This window comes from Vanessa atalanta, chromosome 12 (assembly GCF_905147765.1).
Source record: "Vanessa atalanta chromosome 12, ilVanAtal1.2, whole genome shotgun sequence".
Taxonomy (NCBI): domain Eukaryota; kingdom Metazoa; phylum Arthropoda; class Insecta; order Lepidoptera; family Nymphalidae; genus Vanessa; species Vanessa atalanta.
This window is the reverse complement of record NC_061882.1, coordinates 7,772,776-7,800,031: the sequence shown is the minus strand read 5'-3', so window position 1 is coordinate 7,800,031 and position 27,256 is coordinate 7,772,776. Positions and strand designations below refer to the sequence as shown.

Here is a 27,256-nt window from a genome sequence, read left to right as displayed (position 1 = left end):
TTAGATATAGAAAAGTATATTCCCTTTTTTAGGGTTTAAGCTTGCTTCATACTAAATTTTATTAAATTCGGTTCAGTGGTTTAGCCGAGAAAGCGTATCAGTACGACATATTTCGTCATAATATTAATACCTATATGGGTTAGTCTATATAGGTTACGAATAAAACATATCAATTTGATTTGTATTTTTTGCCTAAATTCGGCAAAACGAATACTCAATTAATCATATTATATGAACCTGAGATTTGTTTTATTTTATTAAGTAATAATAAAAATATATTTGTATTTAAATATAAATTACAGACTTACAAGCTCATAATTTACGTAAAAATGCGCAAATTACTACTTATTTGTTCCTTCTGTTCGAATTTCGACCACTGGGCAAACGAACACTTCGGGTTTGTTATGGAAAACCGGTTAAATAATTTAAAAAATTGAATAATTTTTACTACAAAAACATCTGTGTTTTACATTCGAACCAAGTTAAGTTAATGTAATTAAGTATTTTTATATCGTTATAGCAGATTAATCCTCTATTAATAAATATAAAATTATAGGTAACATAATTCTATAACATTTTATTACAGTCTAAATAAAAGGTACGAAGTGATTATTTAACTTAATATTAACTATTTATTTGATGAAATTATTCTATTCACAATTACTAACGATGATTTATTTTATTAAAAATGGTTCGTGGAAGCTATTTTTTGCTTTCTCCTTGCGCAAGGTCAACTTTAATATATAATTGAACAAAAAAAGGATCATTTATCAACTTGATCATGAACCATCATTTAACTGTTGTCTGACTGTGTGAAAAACAATATAAACAAAAGGAAGGTTTAATTTACGTTTATATATAAGAAGACATTAATATTCTAATATAAATAATAAATTATAAAATAAATATATAAACACAATATGTGGCTGTATAAATTAGTACCGTTGTCTTTTTCAATATTATAAAAGAAATAATGTCTACGGTAAAGTAATAGATTAGTCTATGGTTTTGTATAATGCGACTAAAATAAGTGGTAAGCAGTTTCCATGCATTTACTATGAAAAATAGAAATTCTTGCCATGGCTAAGTTAGTAATAGATACACGATTCAATTCAACTCTACATACAAATAAAAATGGTGGTTCAATTTCTATAGAATATTTAGTAAATTGAATTAAGTTATAAAACCTTAAAGAGCCTCACATAAGTTGTACATGATTTTGAAGATAGTTATATTGTAATTGTGCATCTGGTGCGATTACGTGGTGCGTAAGCGAGAGTTGTGTATGACAAATAACAGGTTGTTGAATACACCGACTTCGTTGCGATTTTGTGTAGTTACATTGTTCGTTTCAACTATTACTAAAGACTTGCAAAAGGAAGTGAAGAAAGCTACATTTTTGTATATTATTTGAATTGAGTGAAAATGTCAATATGTTAAAAGAGCAACAAGCTGAGCAACTTCAATTTAATCAGCATGTGACCCACATCTGAGATTTCTCTTCCTTGTATATTGTTTTCAAACTAAAATATCAATTCATTTAATACTACATCAGACCGGCTAAAGTCAAGAATTCACCGTAAAGTCGTACGGAAGAAACTACATGAATATCAGACATGACATTTTGTGATCTTGTCACGGTTGACTACAACCTGTGCAGCTCTCGGGGGGTCATATTCACAAACCAGGATTTTTGAAAACATCGTTGAATTCGACGAAGATTAATCGTGTTATCTTAAAATTTAGGATCGTCAAAAAGTAACTAATAAATTATCCCCAAATGTTATTAATAAAACTAAGTGAAGTTTAAAATACATTCCAAGAAGTGTGTAGTGTACCAAAATGAAATTAAATTATTTACTAAAGTATCAAGAGTGTGTAGAATGAAGCAGGATGGCTCATGCTGAAAATCATAGATACATTGTGCAGGTCAGTTTAATATATATTGGTTTCTGTTACTATTTATCTAGCAGACTATTTTGTCTGGCATCATACATTCAGATTTCACAGAAAATATTATAAAAAACAATACTATACATATATAAAAATCTTATCCGCAAGCATTTTTTAAAAATAATTTAATTACCATTATAACATTATTATGAATTGGTGTCCTATTTGGCTGACTTTTACTGATAGTACACTTTTAAATTGACCTTTGTTCATATTTTTATCACTACTTTGAAATGAGTTAACATATAAACAATGGTATATAATAAAGTTCTCTTTATTTTATAGAAAAGTTAAATCATTTTTACATTATTATTGTATCACTACACAGAATAATATAAGATGTACAAAAAAGTGTATTTAATATGAACAATTATATATTATTATTTCCAAAAACACATTACACATTTGATATAATTGTTTTTGAATTCAATTAAAGACTAAAGATACATAACAGAAAGGTAAATAAATAATATGTGGCTCTTCTAACTGAGAATTAAGTTATATATTCATTTACATTACTCAATATTATCAAACATTATAAATTTAACATATATTTTTTAATAATTATCATACTCTCTGTACTGTTGTAAAAAAATTGCACTAGATTCAAAAAGAAATGACTAATTTTATATATTCATAAGCAAAAGGTATTCACTAGAATCTAAGCTAGAATCAAATATAGCATTCCTCCAAATTTTAAATATTATTGAGATTACATAGTATACATGTCAATTTTAATTAATCAATTAGAAAAAGTACTTCTATATTTTGCTATTATATTATTATTGGAAAATATAAACTAAATGTATACTAGGTATGATAAATGACTAGCCCATTAGTTAGAGTATAGATTACGTTAACCAAAGATTTTGGGTTTTAAACCCACAATGTATGGTTAACAGTTTTATTATTTTTAATTTGTGTTTAGAATTCATTGAATTGACTGCCTAGTTTAACTAGAGGCTACCAATAAATGCTATTGGGTTTTTCTATAGAAACATTCTCAATAACAGCCCTCAGTCTGGATGATGAAACAGTGTTTATTCAATTGGACGACATGGATCAATTGCTTACATGCTTTCCCATGCCTCGAAGCATGTAAAGCCATTGGTCCTGCAGCCAAACTCTTTCCGGTTGTTAGATTTACTGTCTCATTAACTTATTAGAGAAAGCGAATATAGAGTGCACCTGTGTTTGTGTAGACCTGTATTGATATGTGTCTGCACTATGATGTTCCTGTGTAGTCGGCTGACGTCTCTCGAGATATGCTGTGGCTTAAATTGGTCAGGATTACATTATTATAATTTATCTTGCATTTGGCAGTCTAGGAATACATTGTGAGGAAAGCATGCATGAGATATAATTTTCCATACGTATATCCACTAAACTAATTACAAATATATTTAAATTGAAAGCATGCAATGTTCAATACAATTTTATAATTCAAAATATATTGTTCTAGGTATTTGTAGGAGCACTTTCTGCACAATATGAAGCCTTGTCAGTAGAAGCCTCTAAGCAAACAAGCTCTGAGGAGATAGTTTGCTGCATTGCTGATAAACTCAGCTTAAATGATGGATCGGGAGGTCCTTATGAGTTGGCAGAGGTATGTTCACATTCCTTTCTTAGTTTAGCGTGATCAGGTACATGTGGTTATTAATTCAGACTATTCCATCCAACTCTTAAAAATGATAAAAAATCAATGTGTTTTGGAAGTGGTAGAAGTTGATTTCATACAAATTTATTCACTAAATCAATTCTGTTTATTTTATTGCTGTTAATGGTGTAGATACAAGCAGCCCTCTTGTATGAGTCTGTAATAAAAAATCCTGCTTTAAAAGTTATTTTTAATGATTTATGAAATAGAACCAGAATTAAATAATAAATTTACTTATTAATATTCATAATATCAAAATTATATTACACAAGTCTTGTGATAGTTTTTCTTAAAATAATATTCTTCTCTTATCAAAAGCAGTAAGAACAATGCAACAAATATAATTGAATCCAAAATCTGACCTTCGTCGTTCCCAAACAAGACTATTAATGTTTTACTAGAAACAATAGTAATACAATCTCTGCGTAAGACAAGATTAGTCACTGATGATAAATACCATCAATTAATTTTTTGCTGCATTACTAGAAGCTACTTGTGTGAATTCCACACTAACATAACTTCCTAACAGATGTTGTGATAGTGTTTTATTTCACTGTAAATGTTTAATAAGTAATGGATTTCTAAATTAGTTTATTTATTAGTATTAAGAATCCGTCTATAACTATATCCTGAAATATGAATATATTATCTTTATTTTATGAGCATTCTATTAATAATTTTTGAATACCAGCAAAGTTCAAGTGAGCCTAGTATTTATGTTAAAAATTTGTTATCAATTTATCTTATATAAAATAATATCATAATAAATTTTAATTATATAAATTATTGTTCAATAAAATAGGTGGTGGGAGACATGGTCAGCGGAGAATGTAAGGAAAGGCGTCTCGGACCCAACGAGTCGCCGGTCGCAGTCATGATGTTGTGGCCCAACAACAATTCCGGTCAATACTACAGGTATACAACATGCTATCCAACTGATGTTCTAGAAGCTTTAGAAAATTAGAAATATTTATAAAGACGTCTTTCATGAAGTTTTATATAAATATTGTTGGCGTGAAAATATTCCACGTTCTATAACTAGAGCGTCTGCCGGCACGTTGGCATTTATTTCCAGTAATGCTTTGAAAACAAACATCGCCCCAGCGACGATGACTGACATACCTCACAAACAACTGACTAATATTTTTAATCGCGAAAATGTCAAGGGGAAGATTATTCACGTTTGTTCTATTCTATTTATTTAGAATTTTCGATTACGTGTCCTATGGCTCAGTACGCATTGAATACGGTAGACTGCTAGTCGATTCTTTATCAGTTCGCCTTTCATACTTCCTTCCGAAAAAAACATTTGTCATCCAACGTAAAAGACGTATAATTTTGTCGTTAAAAGATTGCAAAATAAAATTACAAACGTTCGGAATGTAATAAATGTATCCTATCATAAATATTTTCCTCTACGACTTAATTAGCAACAATGCATAGTAGCCGGTCCGCTGTGTAATTATCGAAGTACAGCGTTACAGGTATAACCTTGCTAACATATTTATTTACATTCAATATGTGAATGGTATCTTTACCTATAATAGACTCGAACACGATATGGACTTAGGTTTTCTCAGTTGCTTTGTTTGTACATGTATCTGGCGTTGAATAATTATATCATCGCGAATAAGAATTATTTTTAAATGAAACGTCTTTTTACCGTATTATTTATTTATATAAGCGTGCTATCGCGTCGTACTTTGTCATTTATGTATATAAGCTTTATTGATTCATGTTATTTTTATTATATACGTATATCATTTACAAATATTTTAATAAATTCCGGAGATTTCTGAGGTCTTTTTCTTTTATCACCAGCGACACATAGCTCGCTCATGTTTCACGCACCTTCCGGCTTCTTTTATTTTATTATCATAATGATAAAGCGTCCAAAACAAATATTTGCTTTCATTTCTTAATTTATTAATATTGTGTATCTCATAAAAGAAAAATATACTCACTGTTGTACTTATTAGATTAATACTTAACCAAAGAGGGTCTTACAAAAAAATATAGGGGGACAGTACCTAAAAACTATATCATACTTATCACATTTACATTCACTCTGCCCTAATTTAAACAATAAATAGTCCTAATTACCGCCATTTTTGGGCGAAATTCGATAAAAAAACGCCGTCCAAGTATTCGACATAATCTACTTCCAATACAGTAATGACTAATACGACAATTTTCGATGTTCACTCAAATGATGTATATAATCTTGCCATAATATTTTCTGCTTCATTAAATTATCCTGTCACTGAGCAGCTATTTGTAGACTACAATGCTCTTTATAATAATTGTACATACAGTGATTCATATATAATTATTTGCGTCTATTTTAATTATTGTAATTTTGTTCTCGTATCCTCAATATTCATTTAAAATATGTATGCATAGCAATTCGGTTTGATAGTGGTTATTTTCATTATTCCATAATATCAGCAACTAAAAACTAGTGCGTCGACTAAATATCGTATTTGAAATAAACTTGATTTAATGAAGGGCCGTATTACGACAGTGGTTAGGGATATTGTTGGTGCGCGTGAGTCACTCTTCCTGCCGCCGCCGCGGCGTGATAACAACCATCCTGCCAATCAAATTCAAACTGAAATTTTTGCTACTAGCAGTAAACATGAACTCTGAAAGTGCCTTTTGGTAAATTTATAATATTCGACATTTTAAAATAACACAAATGTAAAAACTCACGTCTGTATTTTGTTTCTGTATGTGTGAGAATAGTTTATGTCAATGTTGTTTGTGCAGGTTCTATCTGCGAGAAAAGATTCCCGACGAACCATGGATGGAAAACTTCTCAGTGGACCCGCAACTTATAAAGGACTACTTCCAGCGGTTTCTTTATCAGCCGAAGGATCGGGAGTATCCCGACCTGTGCCAGCTGCCAGAGTTAAACGAACAGACCCTCCTGGATAACTTGAGAGCTCGATTCGCCGCTGGATATATCTACACATATGTTGGCTCTATATTAATAGCCCTCAATCCCTTCAAGTTCTATCCTATTTACAACCCAAAATACGTTAAGCTGTATCAAAATAAGAGAATAGGCTCGAGCCTTCCTCCTCACATCTTCGCAGTCGCTGACGCGGCGTACCACTGTATGCTACGAGAGCGGACGAATCAATGTATTGTGATAAGTGGCGAAAGCGGTTCAGGGAAAACAGAGAGTACAAATTTTCTTCTCCATCATCTCACCGCCCTCAGTCAGAAAGGATCTCATGGAAGTGGCGTGGAACAAACTATATTAAGTGCAGGACCAGTGCTAGAGGCTTTCGGTAATGCGAAAACCGCTCATAACAATAACTCCAGTCGGTTTGGCAAATTTATACAAGTGAATTATAAGGAAAATGGTATGGTTCACGGTGCTGTAGTGCAGAAATATCTTCTAGAGAAATCCCGAATATGTAGTCAAGGTCGAAACGAAAGGAACTATCATGTGTTTTACTATCTCTTGGCGGGAGCTTCTGAACAAGAAAAGGAACAGTTGCATCTGCTCAGTGTGGACAAATACAATTATTTATCAAAAACTGGTTGTAGTGTAGTGCCTGGTGTTGATGAACAGTATGAGTTCTCACGTCTGAAACAATCCATGGACATGGTTGGTTTCACACTGGATAAGCAGCGGCGGTTGTTTGCTGTTCTCTCTGCGGTACTCCTTTTAGGTAAGTGTTAAACCTTATTGGCCTTACTTATATCCGCTGTTTAAGGGATGATTATTTCAACACAGATTTTCCACTATGATATATGAAAAAACAAAAGAGTAAGAATCAAAGCATGGCTACATCTAAAAATCTATAAATTATATCTAGTATACTTTCATTATTATAAATATATGTCTCTATTAACAATATTGTATAATTTTAATTTTATTTATCTTTATGTAAATTATTATCAAATAAATGATATATACTTTTATCATAAAATGTATGATAAGTACTAGTAAAACTTTTCAAATTGCTAATCCTAAGTTGTTATAACATTGTGATAAGATACAAACTATATTATCAGACAGTTAATTGACCCCTTGCTGATAATTTTATGATATCTAAAAAAAAGTTTTTAAAATAAAATAAAAGTCAATAAAATCGACAATATATTTAATAAACCATTGCTACAAATATTTAATAATTTTTTTTTTATATATGTGTTTATTTTTTGATTAAATGTTATTAAAATATAGTTTCCATTAGAATGAGGAAAGAAATAAAAAATGACGTAAAACAAGATGCTGACAATTATACTTCTATTCCATTCTATTATAAATAGTGAATTTGAGAAAATATTTAGTGAGTTTGATTTTTAATTTATTTCAAATAGAAGTAGATTCACTTTATATTTCGAATAAAAAGCTGGGGTTCTTAAAATGCAGTAATTTGTCCAAACTAGAAAAGGAGGTTGCTGCCCATACAATCTAAGGACTAAGCACAAAAACTAATTTTCTTATTTAAAATATTGTATAATATACAGTATTTCATCTTTTCCTCAATAAATTTAATTATAGTTTTAAGTATTTGTCTCATTGCTTCAATTTGACGTTTATTTGTCGTATTTCTTACAGTGCTGTTTTCTCACAATTTTTTTGTGCAATAATAATATGTCTATTTATATTTCTTGAATAAAAATGGCTAATTAGGATAAATTATGGTTTAAAACGCATTCTTTTAATAAGTTGCTGACTAAAAGAAACTTAGCAACATTAATTTAATCATTGAATATAGAAATTGCTTTTGCAGTGCTGTAAAGCATTGACTCCCTGTGTCACTGAATCCAAGTAAATGGAATCACAATATTCTAATACTTTTATTTTCTTAAAAAGGCAATGTGGAGTTTCAACCTCAAAGGAAGTCCTACCATCATGACGAAGCAGTGGGAGTGCGGAACCCAGAAGTGGTATCACTTATATCATCACTTTTGCGAGTTAAACAGGAGACTCTACTCGCGGCGCTCACATCCAAACGAGCCAGAGCCTCAGGGGAGACACTTGTCATTAACTATAGGTATGTACAGCTTGTAAACGTCTTAGTGCTGACAAAAGGCTTCTTGTCCTGTTCAGGACCTTATTCAACTACTTTATTCTAACCCAGTTCAATGTTTAGTTCATGAAATATCAATGTGGATACTTTTTTAGTGTCTACAGTCAAATGATACTCTCTAGCAAAATACATATTTACTGGAAATGTCTTTTTAACCACACATTTTAATGTCAGTCAGCAAAGGTCTATGTTTCGGTAATCCAGTACGAAATAATTAAATGTATAAGAGACATAAACAGCAGTGCCACGTTATATGCTTAAGATGTGTAATGCATTTTGTTATGTCTACGTTTAAAGGCTTTTGATTTACTGTCTAATTTTACCGCAGTTGTTCGTATTAACGAACCAGGTTTGTGGTTATTCTAAATAAACCATGCAAATTTTTGTTCAACGAACTCGACAGAATATCGGATCGGATTGCCTGTGTGTGTGTCAGAAACTTAGGGCGGCGAATGATACCGTCGTAGTTTGTACCACTAACTTATGGCTAATTTCTTAAACCATATGGACCTTAAGATACAACACGGTCAACCTTGAGATATTAACTTCAAATATTTCATTTACAACATTACACATATGTTATGCTAGTAGATTATATATCATAAGCAACAGAAAAATACAAATATTGACAAATTATTAATAACATTCCAGGTTGCCAGAAGCGATTGCCACGAGAGATGCGATGGCAAAATGTCTGTACGGTGCTCTGTTCGACTGGATAGTAATGCAGGTCAATCACGCATTGCTCTCAAAAAAAGATACACTCAGGGAACACCAAGGACATAGTATAGGTAATACTAGTGCTCTATTCAAAATGTAAAGAAAAATAACGGTTAAGTAACAGCTTGTAAATTTCCCACTGCTGGGCTAAAGCCTCCTCGCATTTCGAGGATAAGTGTTGGAGCTTATTATACTATGCTGCTCCAATGCAGATTGGTGGATATATATGAGGCAGAATTTCCATTGAAATTAGTCACATGTTCCTTACAATATTATCACTTCACTCGCGAGCATGAGTATAATATATAATCCTTCATCGAGGAGGAGTAGACGTCTTTGTTGCTCAATAACTTTCCAAAACATTATCGGGACGAGAATTATGTACCGAATTAAAATCGATTTTAAAATCGTAACGAAGGAATCAATGTATACATTCCAGGCGTCCTCGACATATTCGGCTTCGAGGACTTCGGTCCGAGCAACAGCTTCGAGCAGCTCTGCATCAACTACGCGAACGAGCACCTGCAGTACTACTTCAACCAGCACGTCTTCAAGTACGAGCAGGAGGAGTACCGGCGCGAGGGCATCCGCTGGACGGACATCGGCTTCTCCGACAACACGGGCTGTCTGCAGCTCATCGAGGGCAAGCCGGGCGGCCTGCTGTGTCTGCTGGACGACCAGTGCAAGTGGGTTCCGTGACCGACTCGTGTACTATGAGGCCGTGCTTAGATAATCTTTATCCTGCCATGGCCGAAAATCGCTTAAAAGATTAAAATTATTTATTATTAACAGAAAAAATAATTTAAAAAAAAAAAACAGAAATAACTGTTAATGCGACTACACTGCGAGTGCTAAAGTTGAACATGTTCCTTTATTACAGTTTCCCGTGGGCGACAAACGAGACACTCCTGCAAAAATTTAATTCTGTGCATGAAGACAATCCCTTTTATGAGAAACCACAGCGACGAGAGCCCGCATTCGTAGTGCGACATTACGCAGGGAGGGTTAAATATCAGGTAGCCTTAATATGTAGCCATGCATAAAATACGAGTAAAGCAAAAATACACTTAAAAGTAAACTTTCCACTGCAGTTTCTTAACAGTGGAACTTAAGCAATGAAACATTTTTTGAGGACGTTTGGTACTTATTTAGTTTAAAACTAAAAAAAATTGTGATTGGAGTAACTTATGCTTGAGATGTTATTTGATATCATTATATATTTTTTTTATATTTTAGGTGACAGCAATGCGCGAGAAGAACTTAGACTTAATGCGACAGGACATAGTAAGCGTTCTAAAGAACTCTTCTCTGGCATTTGTGAGAGAATTAGTGGGTGTAGATCCAGTTGCTGTCTTCCGATGGGCTATTGTACGAGCTTTCTTTAGGTAAATAAATATTTTTTCACTTATATAAATGGTATTTACACATAAATTCTGTATGTAATTTTTAAGTAATAATACTAGTACAATTCTTTAATGCGTTCTATTCACTGCAGGGGGTATTTTGCCTTCTTAGAAGCTGGTAGACGGCATCGGGTAAACAGGGTCGAAGGGGCGTCTAGGGTACAGCGAGCATCTATACATGCGCCGAATGACAGTATTATCAGGTAAGAATCGCAGTTGATGTTAAATTAAAATTTATGTCTTACGTGATTGTTTCAAAAATGCATCAATAGTAAAAAGAAATTGCTTGTCTACAGTTAACAGAATTAAGTGCAAAAATAAGTTCCATTAACATGAACGAGGCATGAAAATGTTCTATATATTGATATTCCCAAATCGTTTAATTTTACCTCGAATTATATAATACTATGTTACATATAAGCTTTGCTAATACTGTAATGTGACGTAATAAAATGTCTTGTTGCTCAGCCAACTGGTGACAGTATCGTCAATCAATCTTGCGATCAACCGCATTGCGTAAGTCACCGTTTATGGCATGCTTTCAGTTCTATGTGCACTTTACGCATGGATATTGATGTTTTTTTTTATTTTTCTCTCGACTTTTATCATCCTTAATATTACGTTCACGAGGCTGTGTCTAGATGTATTTCACAATTATCGCGAAATGGAAACGTCGAAGAATTAAAGATAAGCAGAACGGCGGCCGTTCACGCCGCTCCGGAACGCTCCGGAAGCGTGCGGCCGTCGTCGCACATCTAAGCACGGCCGCGCCGACCCGCCGCGCCGCCCGCCCCGCCCGCGCCGTTACTGTACTTTTGTTTTGTTTCCGCGGATGCCTTGTTTCCCCCGACCCGCGACAGGGCGGGCAGGGCGCGGGCCGATAGCAAGCAGCGCGTCGCGGGCAAACCTTACAGGCTCGCGGAGACGCGCACGCGCCGCCTCGAGCGCGACGAGCGCTTCGACGACGCCGACGTGCTGCAGCGCGCCAGCCTCATCGTCATGTACGTGCGCACGCTTGCCGCTTGCCCGCGCCGACCTCTCCCGCAGCTCTCTGCTCTCTACTCTACACTCTCTATCTCTCTCCGCTCTCTCTCCGCTCTCTCTCCGCTCTCTCTCCGCTCTCTATCCCTTTCCCGCTCGCTCTTACGTTCATCAAACAAATCTCGGAGATGGGACGGAGTTATTCGAAGAAAGAAAATGTTTAAACTTTTGCGTGGATTTGTTTTAATTTTTTCATTAAACACATTAAATATAATTATCATTCATATGTGGTGCATGTTCAATAGTTACTTAGTTTTGTCCGAGTAGCTTATCTTAGTCCTATCGTAAGAAATAATACTTGTTGTTTTTCTTTTGATTATTAAATGATTTTGTTTGATGAATTTTGGAAAAATTGTTGGGTCGATCGGTTACGGTGATGGTCTTTTTGTTTATAACTTTCTTTGCACCTATTTAATGATTGGTTTTACAGGGAACAATTTAGTATTTATAAATTTTTTATAAGATGTATATACATAATTATGTATGTGTAAATTTTTATTCTCCGACTACTAGCTTCTATCATATAGCAGGGTTATATTAGCCGCATGAATGTTTTATTTTTGGTAAAGGGAGTCCTCCGCCGTATCGTTAAAAATTCTGAAAGTCTGTCGATTGACAGGAAGAACAAATCGTTTCGGCCACGGGAGCGCGCAAAGAAGGGCCTTAAGAACCTGCAGAGCGTGAAGACGCTGGCGGGCCGCACGGCCGCGCCCGCCGGGAAGCGCAAGCAGCCGCTCACCGTGGCCGCGCAGTTCCAGCACTCGCTCGCCGCGCTCATGGAGACCCTCAACCAAGCCAACCCCTTCTTCATCAGGTAACTTGCGATACGCCTAATACGCAATGTATCCGCGCGGACTAACGAATTCTAAGTCTTATTTCTTATGATGTAGGTGTATAAAATCGAACAGCGACAAAGTGCCAAACGTATTCGACGAGGAGACGGTCCAACGACAGCTGCGCTACACCGGCATGTTGGAGACGGTTCGGATCAGACAGGCGGGTTACAACGTGCGGCTCACGTACGAGGAGTTTATTCAATTGTACAGAATACTTCTGCCCAAAGGATTGCTAAGCTCGCAGACGGACGTCCGACACTTCCTGGCTACGTTAAATTTGGATAGGGATAATTATCAATTAGGTAAACTAATTTTTTTTTATTGCTTATTAATTTATAGAGCGAAAGATCGAAATGCACGCGAAAATGCTGGACGTTTCAGGTGCGACGAAGATCTTCATGCGCGAGAGTGAGCAGACAAAGCTGGAGTACCGGCTACATCAGCAAATTATGGCCTCAATTATTACCATCCAGCGCTGGTTTCGAGCCGTGCTGGAGCGACGGCGCTTCCTCGCGCTGCGGCGCGCCTCCGTCGTCATCCAGGGATACTGCAGGTACGGTGTCGCCCGCCGCGCCGCCGCCCCGTGGAGCGCGCCCACCAACCCGCAGCATGCTTGCAGACAGTGGCTGGTGCAGCGGCAGGAGGCGGCACTGCGAGTGCAGGCATGGCTGCGCGGGCGGCGCGTGCGGCGCTGGTTCGTGCGCCTGCGCGCCGCGGCCGTGCTGTTCCAGGCGGCGGCGCGCGGCTGGCTGCTGCGCCGCTCGCTGCCCGCCCGCCGGCTGCCCACGGTACTTCTCCTCCTACTACTCCATGTCGACTAACGTGTGTGCGTGCGCAGGCAAAGTGTTGTGGAACACATCTGTATTTACGAGTCGTGGGTGGTATTTGTGTTGACAGCATGAGACTAAAGCGGCGCTCGTGCCGGAAACTGGCGTCTTCAAGAAGCGGCCGCCCAGTATTGAGCAATTGAAGAATATTATTGACATACAGCTGTGAGTGCCCCTTGTGTTGTGCTTGTCTTTGTGAATACAGAATATAATACGAATCTTTTCATATGATATACCCGCATGTTGTGTAACGTTAGTGAATTTTTTTACAGGAACATGCTTATACAGGAGGAGGCGGAAAAAACAAGACAGCTGCGAGCTACCCAATCACTGCCATTAGCGAGGTAAAATTAATTAAAAATATACACAATATTTTGTTAAATTATATATTTTATTTTAGTTATATTTCATTTTAAATTTGTCTGTGTTTATTGAGCCGAGATGGCCCAGTGGTTAGAACGCGTGCATCTTAACCGATGATTTCGGGTTCAAACCCAGGCAGGCACCACTGAATTTTCATGTGCTTAATTTGTGTTTATAATTCATCTCGTGCTCGGCGGTGAAGGAAAACATCGTGAGGAAACCCGCATGTGTCTAATTTCAACGAAATTCTGCCACATGTGTATTCCGCCAACCCGCATTGGAGCAGCGTGGTGGAATATGCTCCAAACCTTCTCCTCAAAGGGAGAGGAGGCCTTTAGCCCAGCAGTGGGAAAATTTACAGGCTGCTAATGCTAAATGCTAATTATTGTCATTTACAGTTTAGAGAAAAAACGAGACAATATATTGGAGAGCTCCAGCGCACAGACGTACAACAAAAGAAGAGTTTCCAAAACACAAAACATAACAGAACTACCGCTTAAACAATCAAATCCAAGGTTTGAAATAATTAAAGCTCCTTATTCGAATTGAAATAATGAACTCTCAAACATATTATATATATGAAAATACCTACTTTTTTAAGATAAGCCAATTATGTGATCAGCCAAGTATGGCTTATACTTGGCTGATGTCATTAATAATAATGAAATTTGTAATGTTAAAGCCAATATGAACAGTGGGGAATGTATCTGACAAAGCTGTGATCTAAATAATGTTAAGATTTTTTTTTAATTTTTATAATGTGAGTTAACACATCAGTTACCATTTTATATTACACAAAGTTAAATAGTATTTTTTTTTTAAATAAACCTTTGAATACAATTTGAATAACTTTAAGGTAACAACAATCTTATTTAACTATTATTATTTCAGTTTAATTAGTCAAGAAACAAACGAGTCATCGCCAGATGACAGCTGGAATGTAAACTCCAATAAATATCCACAAGGCATAGTCGCCTGGCCAAACAAAATTACAGCAGAAGACCTAGCCAACGAACTGCTGTGGCTCAGGATAGATCAGAACTATCTAATGGCTGAAAAGAACAAGGTAAAACTTGTCAAAATATTTGATCCTCAATTTATTATACCAGGTTTAAAATGTATTACACTATCGATATTACGTTTCAGTATATTATATCTAAAGTAACAAAAATGAATATCGTTTACTTTCATAGATACGAGAACGTGAGTTGGCCGAGTCGATAGCTAGCAGTAGTGAGGAGTACCTTCGGCAGGTTGGCGACTGGAGTCCAGCTGAAAGTTCCGACACTACTAAAAGCGGATCGAGGTACGTTAATAAACGGTACATAATGTCATGTATCTTACATAATATATCTTTGCATAGGGTATAGCTTACCATTGAACAAAATGACCTTTACAGACAATTAAATCTAATATGCTTTATTTAAATTTCTTATGTGAATGAATGAATATAATTTATACAAATACAATAAATATTGATAATATTTAAGTGTAGTTTTGGTGGTTGTTATACGATTTTTAATTATACTGAATATTTTGTCTGCAATTCGTTAAAAAAAAGTTAATGCTCAACCTACCATATTTACTGTTAAAAGCTTATTTACTCAAAAGTTATCGAAAATAATTTAAAATTTGTAATATAATTAAATATTCTTCTAACAATATTTTTAATCGCCTATTTTGAACATTCGTCGCTTCTTTAACTCCTAAAGTAAAGTGGCAAATTACAACCAGTGTATTTTATTATTGAAAATATATTGTAATCGTGGTAAATGGACATTAGCACTGTAATAAATCTTACCCATTTCTTTCCTCTGACAATGCGCCGTCATTTGCAGTACCTAAGATGTAATATATTTGTAAGCTTTTATTCTGAATACCTAATATCTAATCCCTTTCACAGAGGTTTTGTATCTAATACATTATATACCTCAATTGACATTAACAATAACACAAACATACACTTAGTATAATAAGTTGAACTTATTGTGTCCTGTTGCATGTTATGTTAGACGAACATCACCACAAGTGTATCAGCGCAGCTTGTCGAGCACGACGCTGGAGCCTCCCGTGCGGACGCTGCACAGCCTGCCGCCCGTGCGCCGGGACCCGCGGGACCAGCGAGAATCGCGGGACCACCGGGACTCAGTGCCCGCTATTCGAACGGAAAACAATACTGAACCGGGTAACTGTCTTATCGATTAGCGTTAACGTCCAAAGTCGTCGATACCTTTCTTTAATTATATGAATTTATCTCATAATTAAATAAATAATTCGAATGCATAACATTTATCTTAAAAATTAATTTGAAAATGGCTAACATTACATATTGCTATTGAGATATATTAATTAACTTTAATGATTGCTGTGTTTGTCTAAATATGGAATTAACGATCGTTAAAGAGTAATTATGGTATACAAGTAATAATGTCATCAATGCTTCAGTCTCTAAGACTTGTATCAATATTTTCTTCACTAATACGGTGCATATTCGAAAACATTATTGTTTATATCATGCTAATTACTACACGTGAAGATGATTCTTTTGTCTATTATTTTTCAATATTCGGGGCTGCCATTCGTCAATAGCTATCGATACCGAAAGGATGTGCTCGTTTTCAGTAATATTAACCGAAATAAGTAGCCATAATTATGAATTAGAGGAGAAATTTGAGAATATTTTAGGCTGTCTAGGTTGCACGGTGTGGTTCTTAGTGAGGAGTTATTACGATGTGTTAATACCACTGGTGTTCTATTACTTTGGTAAGTTAAAAAATAAATAATTGTAAATAAGACCGGTCGATCGCTTACGAGGCAAACATTAGCAAAGTAACGCAGCGCGTGTGCCCGCAGCGAGCCCGCCGCCGGCGCGCGCCGAGGGCCCGCCCGCGCCGCCCGTGCGCGCCGCGCGCCGCTCCCCGCGCCGCCTGCCGCCCGACGCCGCGCCGCTGTCCGCGCTGCCCGCGCTCCCCGCCGACCACTTGGACATTAAACGGTATTTATTTTTACTGTTATATAACCACTGAGCATTGTTATCATATCCGGTTCTCCCTGTGTTACGCCAGAAACAGTTTCAATGAAAAGATTAATATATATGATATTTAACGTTAATGATGAAATAAACTAAATTCCTGCAAAAACTTAGATATAAAACCAAACATAAATTTTAAATCCAATTATATGCATCAATGTTAATAATCTCCGAGGACGATGACGCAGCAGGCCGTAACGTTCCGAATGTCCCTTGCAGCTGCGCGTCGGAGGCGGCGGGCGGCGAGGCGCTGCGCCGGCGCAACTCCGACCCCGCGCCCGAGCCGCGCGCGCCCGCGCCCGACTACATCGGCCACACCGGGAACGGGCTCTTCGGGATCGCGGGACACAGGTTGCTAAATTAATTCTCGTGACTTTTCTAACATCATTTCCGTATTTTTGATCGAATCTCTTATATGCCAACATATCATCGATCAAAATCCTTCACGTATTGGTGAGCGAGAAAGCCTCTGTTCAAAATAAATTCTGGGCTTATATAGAACTTAATACAAAAAAATATTAAATATCTTTCCAGGTTTCGTAAAGGTACGAGATTCGCTAAAGGCGATAAATGTGTGTATTGCCATCAAGCGATCGATGCGTTCATTACTCAAGGACAACGATGTATCGACTGCAAACAGCTTTATCACACAAAGTGTATTCAGAATAAGGGAGTGATCACCATGCCCTGTCCCAGTCCCGTTACCGTTGCATCTAGAGGACGACATAAAAACAGAAAGAGGATCATTCTAAATAAAGATTCCCCATACAGCTTAACGACAGACCATTCCAAGGGCCCCGTTAGTTCTAATTTTAATTTGACCGGTACATCCGAGTTCATGGATAGAACAGACAAAATCATATCAGATGCCACGGAATTACAGGCAATGCAAAATTTCATCACAAAGAAAATATATCTTATGGAGTCCTCAGAAAATGAAAAACAGTCGGAAGTAAGTAAAAATGTTATCAATTTGGTTTTTTTTTTCATCATTGGAGAAACCACGATGTATATAAAACTGGCTTTAATTTATTAAACAATACTATCTTGTTTCTTGCTATAGGTGGACAGGGTATTCAAACATGCATTAAGAGAGTTCAAAGACAATCTAGTAGCCACTTACAGCGTTGTAGAAACAAGAGGCTCAGCACTGAAGTACAAAGATTTGATAGGTAATTTCCTTCACGTGATGGAAACGGTTTGTGCCAGAGAAGGTTCCACACTTTCCATAACGATGGGTGTTAACGCCTTTAGGGGATTCATGGACGAGTTTATGAGCCAACACGAAACAGATAAGGCTAGGACGAAGAGAAAAAAGGATAAGAAAAGAAAGGTAAATTAGTTATGTGTTATAAACATTATTTCTGTTATTAGCATTAACTATTTTCTGTTGAACACAACAGTCATCTACCAAGAAAATGTTATAGATCCGAATCCTATCGATATCAATAATCAAACCTAATTATTAATCAAATGTAGTTTTTTTATGTAGATTAAGACTAATACTAGTAAGTTAGTGCATGCAAAACTTATTCGTTTGGTTAGTTGTCCATTCGGTTTCAGGTGGACGATCCGATACAGTACAAGGGGCACACATTCATCTTATCCATGATTAACATCCCCACGGAATGCGAGATCTGTAAAACGTTCTTCATGTGGCCGATCGAGCGCTCTCTCATTTGCCAGACCTGCAAACTCGCCTCACATAAGAAGTGCTATATGAAGGTAATTAAATTTAATTACAAATATAAAGTATTCAATTTTCAAGTACTTAAACTCGGTTTAAGAAATTACATTTATTGTTTTTTTTTTTTTTAAATAGTTGGATAGCCCACCAAGACAAAGTAATAGTGAAAAGAAATAAAGCAATAAATAGTATCAATAAAGTTTTATATAATGCGCCCATGATATAATATTTTTATTTAAACAAATGTCTATTTAATACATACGTTTAAATAAAAACAAATATGCATATAATATAAGTTCATTATTAATTATTATCACATCGTCGAGAATACAAAATGATGAGTACATGTCACGCAGGTGTCGACGCAATGCCGCAAGGACTCGGGCACTCCGTCGGCCTCCATCGTCGGCGCCGTGGACGCGGGCGGCCGAGAACAGTTCGGCGTGCTCAAACGTGGAAAGGTAAAATTTACCTATTCGGACATTCCGTCATTGCTTTCTAATGGTTTATTTTTTGTTACATCGAATTTTAACTTACCTCTGAATATATTACAATAAAATACATGTTTTTGGCAAATTAATCATTAACGACCTTGTTACCTTTTTACTGTGGGTATGGATTTGAAGAAAACAGTTTTGTAATATAACTATTTAATTGTATAAACCAAAATTTATAAATCTTACAATAAGTTTAGTTACTTAATTTAGTTACAGCTTTTGTACTATAGATAATTAAAAAGCGTGGGTCACTTGGGATAAAAGGAATATTTGAAAATTCAACGCATTATAAATTATCTTATTAAATATTAAAATTTAGGCGCCACTGGCGATTCAAAGATTGTATATTTAATTATTTAGTACACCGTTTGCCAGGCCGGTGGTGTAACTAAGTTTGTATAAAAAATTTAAGTGGGTACATCACCAAATTTCTTGAATGTGGATATTGTTTATATATAAGGGAACAGGCATGCCATCCTTGGAGTTGCACCAGCAGCTATCTGAACACACTCAACTAGGAAACTGCAGCCGTCCACAATTAATATTTCAAATATTAAGTGTGGACGACTGCAGTTATTCATGTGGTGGGCATAAAAAAAACTCGTTTTGGAGGTTTAAAGTCCTGCTTACTTTAAATGATGATTTCAACTCCGGAGAATCACTCCAATGGGTCAAAAATCAATGTTTTTAAAGTCGGTAGAAATATGTTGTATAAAGTTTTATCAAACTTCAAAACTCCATTATTAATATATTCGATATATTCAGTATATCGAATTTGAAGTTTGAATTCGATGTTAAACCGAAAATGTAAAAATGCAAAAAAAACGAAATCGATAGTTCTTGAAACTTTGAAAGGTGCGGGAGTGTGGCCAGTATCACCAACATCCATTATATCCATATTTAAATCAAAGAAATAATTATTTTATTTAATAAAAGCCAATTATAAGGCAAAATAAATCTGTCATAATAAATTTCCGATATTTTCAAATAAATACTAACCCTTTATTGGATGACAGCTAATAAATTAATCTGAAACGATGCAAAATGACTACAACAACAAATACAACAAACGAATTAGATAATAAAATCTAATTTTAATAATTATTTCCCTGCACTGATAAAATAAATATAATTTATTTTATTAAATATAATATAATAAATAAATATAATTTATTTTATTATTTGAATTCAAAGAAAATGCCAAAATGATGTATTGGGCTAGCAATACCGATATATGAGAAGTGGGAAATGGGTTAACGGATTTTAGCGAATTGACATTTTGTGACGTTTTATATAATTTAAAAAATAGTTAAAATTATGAAAATAATTTTTAATGTAACAACCTGCAATTACATTATTTATATTCGATATATTTCAGGTCTTCGGCATTCCTTTAAGCGAGTTGCCTACTGGGGAAGGAAACATACCGATCGTTGTTGACAGACTCATTACTACTATTGAAATGACTGGATTGTACACTGAAGGTCTTTACAGAAAAAGTGGACTTAGTTCTAAGGTACATTAAAAACTTATCCTACTAACTATTATAATATATCATTTCTAACTTACAGAGCAAACAAACGAAAATTATACTGGCCATTGTAAAATTAGTATTTCATATACAAAATATTTTGTTAACCTGGTGTTTAAGAAAAAAAGTGGAATGTGTGGTTTTGTGTTCAGGTGCGTGAGCTGCGACGCCTACTGGACGAGCGGCCGGAGGAGGGCGTAGAACGACTGGACGCGTACGCAGTGCACGTGCGCGCCTCCGTACTTAAAACATTCTTCCGCGAATTACCTGAACCGTTGCTCACTTTCGACCTCTACGACGATTTTATTCTTGCCGCAGAAATATCTGACCCGCAGGTACTTATAAAAATATGTAATTTTACATAATAATAAACTGCTATACATATTTTTTTAAATATAACTTATGATTAATTTGGTGACTATTATCTGTAAAATACAAATAAAAATATTTTAAATTGATTCATTTGCTAAAGACAAACAAGCTTTTCTAACATAAAATACAGATTTTTGTATATGTAATTATAAGTTGATTATCGAAATAATCAAGCATATAAATAAATTTAATTCCAGGAACGAGTGTCCAGTATTTTTACAATATTAAAAAAGCTACCTAAACCAAATTATGATTTAGTTGAAAGATTAATATTTCATCTGGCAAGGGTAGCATTAGGAGAAAATCACAATAGGTAAGCAATATTATACTAAAAGCATAAATTGTTCTTCAAATAAAAATAAAAAAAATTATAACAAACAAATTTAAATTATTTAGATATATTTCTAAAGCCATATAAGCTTAAAGTTACGTGTAATTGCAGAATGGGTCCCAACGCGTTAGCTATCGTATTCGCCCCATGCATCCTGCGCACACACAAGGTACAGCCTGCGCAGGACTCGCTACATGACATCGCGCGACAAACCGCCTGCCTCGAAGCCATCCTCATCGACAAAATAAGCAATGTAAATTCAACTTCATATATTAAATAAAGCTTCCCTTTGACACATAGGAAAACTATTTATAATGCTTATTTCAATTGTTTAAATAATAATATTAATATATACTTTTGCTCCAGACGCGCGGTACGCTGGAGGATATCGCGACTTTGGATAAAGCATGTGAGACGGCGTCTAATCGACTGACCATAATCCGCGCGCGAAGTCTCGCTCCGCGACAGGAGGAGCAAATCCTCGAAGGACACATACACGAAATCGAAAAGGAGAAGAGGAATCTTACCTTCAACCTGCCTACACTTATTAGGTGAGAGACGAAACTTATTGTTTATATTATAGTAATTGTAAGTAAAATATTAAATAGTCTTCAAATCAAGCAAATCCAAGAAATATCTTTTTTTATAGCAATTTCATATTAAAGTTTCTTTAAGTTTTCCCTTAGCCTTCCCTTTAACTTCAGATGGGAGCATAATACGAAAACAAACAATCGCTTCAAATATTAGGTTTAAATAAAAACACCACAATGAGGCCTTACACTGTTCGCTATTTAACCAATTCAGGGCGACATCAGACGACGATTTGCTATCAACTACAGACCACGACGGCGAGTTTGGCAGCACCGATGACGTCAGCACGGGCGCCTCTTCGTTGCGATCACAACGACTCCTACATCGCCAGCTCTCTTCAGACGACCCTATAATGGTGTAGACGAAATTCCCTAAACACCAAAGGATATTTACAACGCATTCATCGTTGAACTTTTGAAGATTGTTGGTTTGTTTCATTAGCCGTGATCATTAATCAGAAACGACACTCAGGCTTTTGTGAGCGAACCGAAAACAACACTTAAATATATAGTATTTATATCTTGCCATGATACATAATTTTAACGGAATTTACTATATATAACTCGTAAATAAATTACTGTTTATTTTTTAAAATGTTACAAAAATAGTGTGGAAAAAGATCAAATACGTAGACAAAAATACCTTTTGTAAACCTAATAATATTACATTCGTTACTCATTATATTAGATTCGTAGCAACATTAAAACTAGATAAATAAATAATAATTAGTACCTAATCGCTTTACACTTCATGTAATGTCGTAAATACATTTTCGATATCATTCATGACAAACACGAAAATAATCTAAAAAGAGAAACGAAACATGCATTCAAACAATAATCATTCCTCGTTCAGCGTTTATTTTGTGTATAGTATTATATTTCAATAAATGAATATTTAATATTCCTATTTTATCAATCAACGAAAAAATTTCTTTGTTCTACTTCTAAAATGGTACACTTTTAAGCATTTATTTTTAATGATAATAATTCAAGAATTTTTAGTCAAATATTGAAGTTAAGTTTTAAAGCCTTTTAAGAATGAGTTGAGTTTAAAATAAAAAATTTCAATTACTATTTAAAAAATTGAATCTTTGATTCAAATATGGTTTTAATGTACAAAAAAATAGTTACAAAAATATTGTATTAAACTTGAATTTACTTCAAAATTGTATTGTATTCAAAAATTATCTATACAATTATTTATAGACAAATAATACATTTATTGTTATTGAATGTTAAATAATGTTCACATTGAATGTCATCACTCGGTATGTGTTGTTGTTAACTTCAAAAGTTCTGGACATTTTATAGACCACTTATTATGGCGGGCTTTGTTCGTGCAGATGTATTCCAAGCAAATTTGTAGAGTTTTACAAAAAAAAATATTTATAAAATAACTAAATAAATTCTCTATGGTGCATTTTAAATATTTTAAAACTTTCTGGTTGTTTTCATGATGACACGTTCAATCAGATTATATCAAGGTAAAGATATTGTGATAATTAAAATGATGTTTCTAGAAATTAATAAAAAAAAAGAACAGCTTAGATTACTTACTTAACATATTTTACACACATAATTTACTAGTAGAGGCTTAAGAGAATGTCTACTAACTTTAAAGTTGCAATTATAATAAGATCACAAGTTACGATAAAAAGAAAATACTATTTTTTGAAAGACATCAAAAAGTATTCCATAAAAACTAGTGTATGTACAGTTTTTTCTATAAAAATTAAATGTTAGGAACATTTAATATTAATTTTATGCATGGTATATCTGTTAGTGTTATCGATGGTACCTTGCTTGTATTTTATTTGTTTCATAATCTAAAAGACTGTCTATTGTTAAGCTATTGAATTTATTGTTAAGTCACAAAAGTTTTATCTGCTTTTAATTAGTTACTATATTTATACTTACTATTCAAACAACGAATATCTCTGTGAAACGTAACTTTATCTACTAAAGCATACTTGTAGCATTAAGTTTATATCAAGATATTGTGTAATTTAAAAACTCACAACAAAACATATAGGTTATTGTAGTAGTCATTTTTATACTTGTATTATTTGAATCTCACAATTAATTAAACCTTTGTACATTTTATCTGGTAAACAAACCAATAATGCTACTTAATTTGAAATATGTTGCAAAGGTGCCGAACAATTTTCTTTAATCTTTAAAAATATATATAAAAATCTTTTATTGGAGGTTGTGTCACAGTACTTTACTGTACTTTCTGTGCCTTCAACTTCTTTGCTTTCAGCAAGCAGCAGTTCATGTCTATAAGCGTTTAGATGATGTTGTATTTTACTAAATGTTAACTATCCTATCATATTATGTATATTACAGATTTTTAGATTTAAGTATTGGTTAACCACTTACTGCTTAAATATCTACAACAATATTTTATATATAATATACCTTTGAAATATTTTACTCTGGATCCATAAAAACTTATTGCTTATGTGGTATGTTGTAGATTTTTGATAATTGTGCATTATGGCTCCATTTTAGAATAATTAAATTACAAGTCCATGTAGATAAAAAAAAATCCTTGTAAAATTTTTGTAAATAATTAATAGCCTAACAATTTAGTTATTACTATATTATTATACATATTATACAAATTTATTTTAAGTTGATTAACACTTAGAGTATTTTATGATTCATGGTGTTTTAAAATTGGAATTGGTGCCTAAATTGATTTGTTAAACAAAAACTTTTTAAATTGACAGTTATATGTGAGTGTTATAAAATGTACAACAATTACAGTAAATTTTTTGTCTTGAAGTTAGGAGTCTGAGATCACACTTATGTGAAATAAAATTTTGATAAGATATTAATTTGATATTTTATAATTTGTTTAAAATAAATAAATGAGGCAGTGATTTAATACAGTAAATGTTATATTAATTAAATTTTTGTATTTTCTAAGGACCAATATGCTTTCATATGTTTTTTTTAAATCTATAGACTGCAAAGATATTCCTTGAATCTAATATGGTAATAATTTGTAATATATTAATGATATGTATATTAATCAATTTGTTTTAAGGGTCCTGTAATATGTCAATATTATGATTTTAATAAAATGTAACCAAAATATTAAAGTGTATACAAAATATGATAAAAAAAATAAACAATTGCTGTGGATATTTTTTTATTTTTTTATTTATTAGAAATTTCCATTAATTCTTCTGGTTGGTTTACTTGCCATGGTAACTGTCCTATAGCACACGTAGACCATGAATAATTTTTAGAAGAACTTTGCCAAATGCCATATTTCTGATAACATTCTTCTTCTATGCAATTTTCATTTGTAGTATTTACTTCTAACATTTCATCGTCATTAATAGTAATAGTTGAAACATTTGCATCATCTGTAACCTTTAGATCTTCCACTGTGTATATCTTTGGAGGTACCGCAGAGAACTTTTCTGGTATAGCAACTACCTCAGCTAATTTGCATATTTTGCGTATGATAGAAACTGGTAGACTGGGTTGTACTAAATAGAGCAAATCTTTAATGAAATATCTAAGATTAGGATTATAAGTCGATATTATTGGCTGAATAAAAGTAATGTTTGTTAAGTTTTTAGGTACAGGTTTGCGCAAATCCAAAAGTAAAGACCTTTTTTTATTTGGAAACCAGTGATAGAATAATGAATTTATTTCCTTCTTATCTTTTAAGCTCACATGTTTAGTTTCTGTCCTGAAATAAAACACACTTTTTATTAAGCAGTTCCAACAGAGAATAATACTATATATCAGTAAAAATATGTGAAATATCATTTTCAGAAGCATATTACAAAACATAGATAAACATTAGTATCACAAATAAATTATTTCAGCATAATGTGTGTGTATTTTGTCTGATTTGCTGTGTATACGCAATATTATAGAGAGGTATGTTTTAGTCATAATTCTCAAGATTTATGCAGATATTTTCAGATAGATGTAAAACTTTTGGTATAACTATATAAACATTCTACTTACTCATATACTTTTTCCATAAATAGTTGGTTTTTCTTCAAAGCTTTAAATATAACTGATACCCATTGTGATGCAAGTTTACGTCTTCTATTAATGTTTTCATCAGAGTTTGTATATTTAATTAATTCTAACACAAAGTCTTGTATTAAATCATTTGTGTGAAGAAAATTTAGCAATCCATCAAAACACTGCACATATTGTTTACAAAGTGATTTTGAACAGTCAAGATTGTAATTATCTAATAAACTGTGAAGTTCCAAAGATAAAAACAAAGAATCATCAGCCATCAGTATTCTGTTGACATAATTTGAAACTAAATCATTATTAAGGAGTTTTTTAGTCTTTGAATTCATAGTCTCAATAAGAAAATGTATAGAAATTAACTTTAAATTTGTAAAATCTACACTTTCATCAAACAAATCTTTAGCATCGTTTATTAATGACTCTCGGATTGTAGCATCCTTTATTTCAGATATGAATTTTATGTTGCATTTTGAATGAGAACATATGCTTAAAGAAATACAAAAATTTATAAGAACCGATATTTTATTCTGTAAATAACCTCCATCCTGTAATTTCCCAATTACTAAATTATTGATACATTGTTTATGCTTATCCCAATAATTTTGTTGTAGCCACTGTATGCTTGTAAGAGTCGCCTCTCTTAACAAATCAAGCGGAGGAAGTCTCTCACTGTGTGCAGTATCGTGCCGCAATTCTATAATCCAATCTGGGATACCTGAATTTTTGGCCGCTTGATATAAAGTAAGACCTTTCGATGTTTCTTTATCAAGCATATGATTTACAAAACGCATTAATGCTGATGAATATGCTAAGCGTAAGAGATGGTCAGTACATATTTCATTGTTTTTATTTAAATCTTGAACGTGAACTTCAAGCAAAGTCAGTGTTGATTCAATACCGGAAGGTAAAGAGGGACACCTGGCTTTCCAAATTAATAAATGATCTAGTGCTTTCTGTTTTGAAGAAAGTGTCGTAGTTTGCGCATATATTTTTTCATAAACTTCCTGCCACTCTTGACTATTATACCACGGAACTACCTGGAACCCAGCTAACATTTTCGATTTTATAACCTATTCAGTCAAGAGTCAATCACATTCAACTGTCACAGTCACACAGTCTCAATCTCAAATATAGATAATACATATAAGGCAACTGGCAAGATATTGACAAATGATGTCATTTGAAGTGACATATGAAATGTGACAGCAAAAGTTTTTGTTGCTATAAGAAAAACATATAGCACCACTATCCGAGTAATAATAAATCAAGCTAGAATCTACTACATAGGAACGGGAAGAACATGTTAGGGTAACTTTTTTTTAAATAATACTTTCTTAAATAAT

General features: G+C 34.0%; 2 protein-coding genes across 5 annotated transcripts; one reads left to right on the top strand and one right to left on the bottom strand.

The window, feature by feature from the left end:
- The first annotated feature begins 1,128 nt into the window (after nt 1-1,128).
- LOC125067958 (unconventional myosin-IXAa-like) lies at nt 1,129-23,372 on the top strand. Of its 4 annotated transcripts, XM_047676891.1 has the most exons (34): nt 1,129-1,929; nt 3,416-3,559; nt 4,413-4,525; nt 6,380-7,293; nt 8,448-8,628; nt 9,316-9,455; nt 9,824-10,070; nt 10,265-10,400; nt 10,621-10,769; nt 10,880-10,990; nt 11,256-11,303; nt 11,648-11,788; nt 12,448-12,642; nt 12,719-12,966; nt 13,046-13,217; nt 13,284-13,452; nt 13,562-13,656; nt 13,764-13,835; nt 14,253-14,369; nt 14,746-14,920; nt 15,048-15,160; nt 15,867-16,039; nt 16,708-16,849; nt 17,105-17,236; nt 17,420-17,837; nt 17,949-18,218; nt 18,449-18,610; nt 18,929-19,033; nt 20,448-20,585; nt 20,753-20,935; nt 21,170-21,285; nt 21,415-21,556; nt 21,670-21,854; nt 22,108-23,372. In XM_047676891.1, the coding sequence occupies exons 1-34, from the start codon at nt 1,894-1,896 to the stop codon at nt 22,253-22,255; spliced, it is 6,030 nt and encodes a 2,009-aa protein (XP_047532847.1). In that variant the 5' UTR covers nt 1,129-1,893; the 3' UTR covers nt 22,256-23,372. The 4 variants fall into 4 exon arrangements, with proteins under 4 accessions (XP_047532847.1, XP_047532848.1, XP_047532850.1 ...); XM_047676892.1 differs by lacking the exon at nt 11,256-11,303; XM_047676894.1 differs by lacking the exon at nt 11,648-11,788.
- A 1,673-nt stretch (nt 23,373-25,045) lies between these two features.
- LOC125067959 lies at nt 25,046-27,023 on the bottom strand. The gene is made up of 2 exons (XM_047676896.1): nt 25,893-27,023; nt 25,046-25,608 (listed from the first exon to the last, which is right to left on the bottom strand). Exons 1-2 carry the CDS (start codon nt 26,966-26,968, stop codon nt 25,065-25,067), a joined length of 1,620 nt encoding a protein of 539 aa, XP_047532852.1. The 5' UTR covers nt 26,969-27,023; the 3' UTR covers nt 25,046-25,064.
- Nucleotides 27,024-27,256: the final 233 nt, after the last annotated feature.

Excerpts from the sequence above, each read along its gene's own strand:
- LOC125067958 (XM_047676891.1), top strand. The coding sequence starts at position 1,894 with ATGGCTCATGCTGAAAATCATAGATACATTGTGCAG. Across the intron at positions 1,930-3,415 it reads ATCATAGATACATTGTGCAG|GTATTTGTAGGAGCACTTTC; the intron begins GTCAGTTTAATA and ends ATATTGTTCTAG. Across the intron at positions 12,643-12,718 it reads GCCAACCCCTTCTTCATCAG|GTGTATAAAATCGAACAGCG; the intron begins GTAACTTGCGAT and ends CTTATGATGTAG.
- LOC125067959 (XM_047676896.1), bottom strand. The coding sequence starts at position 26,968 with ATGTTAGCTGGGTTCCAGGTAGTTCCGTGGTATAATAGTCAAGAGTGG. Across the intron at positions 25,609-25,892 it reads TTTATGGAAAAAGTATATGA|GACAGAAACTAAACATGTGA; the intron begins GTAAGTAGAATG and ends GTTTTATTTCAG.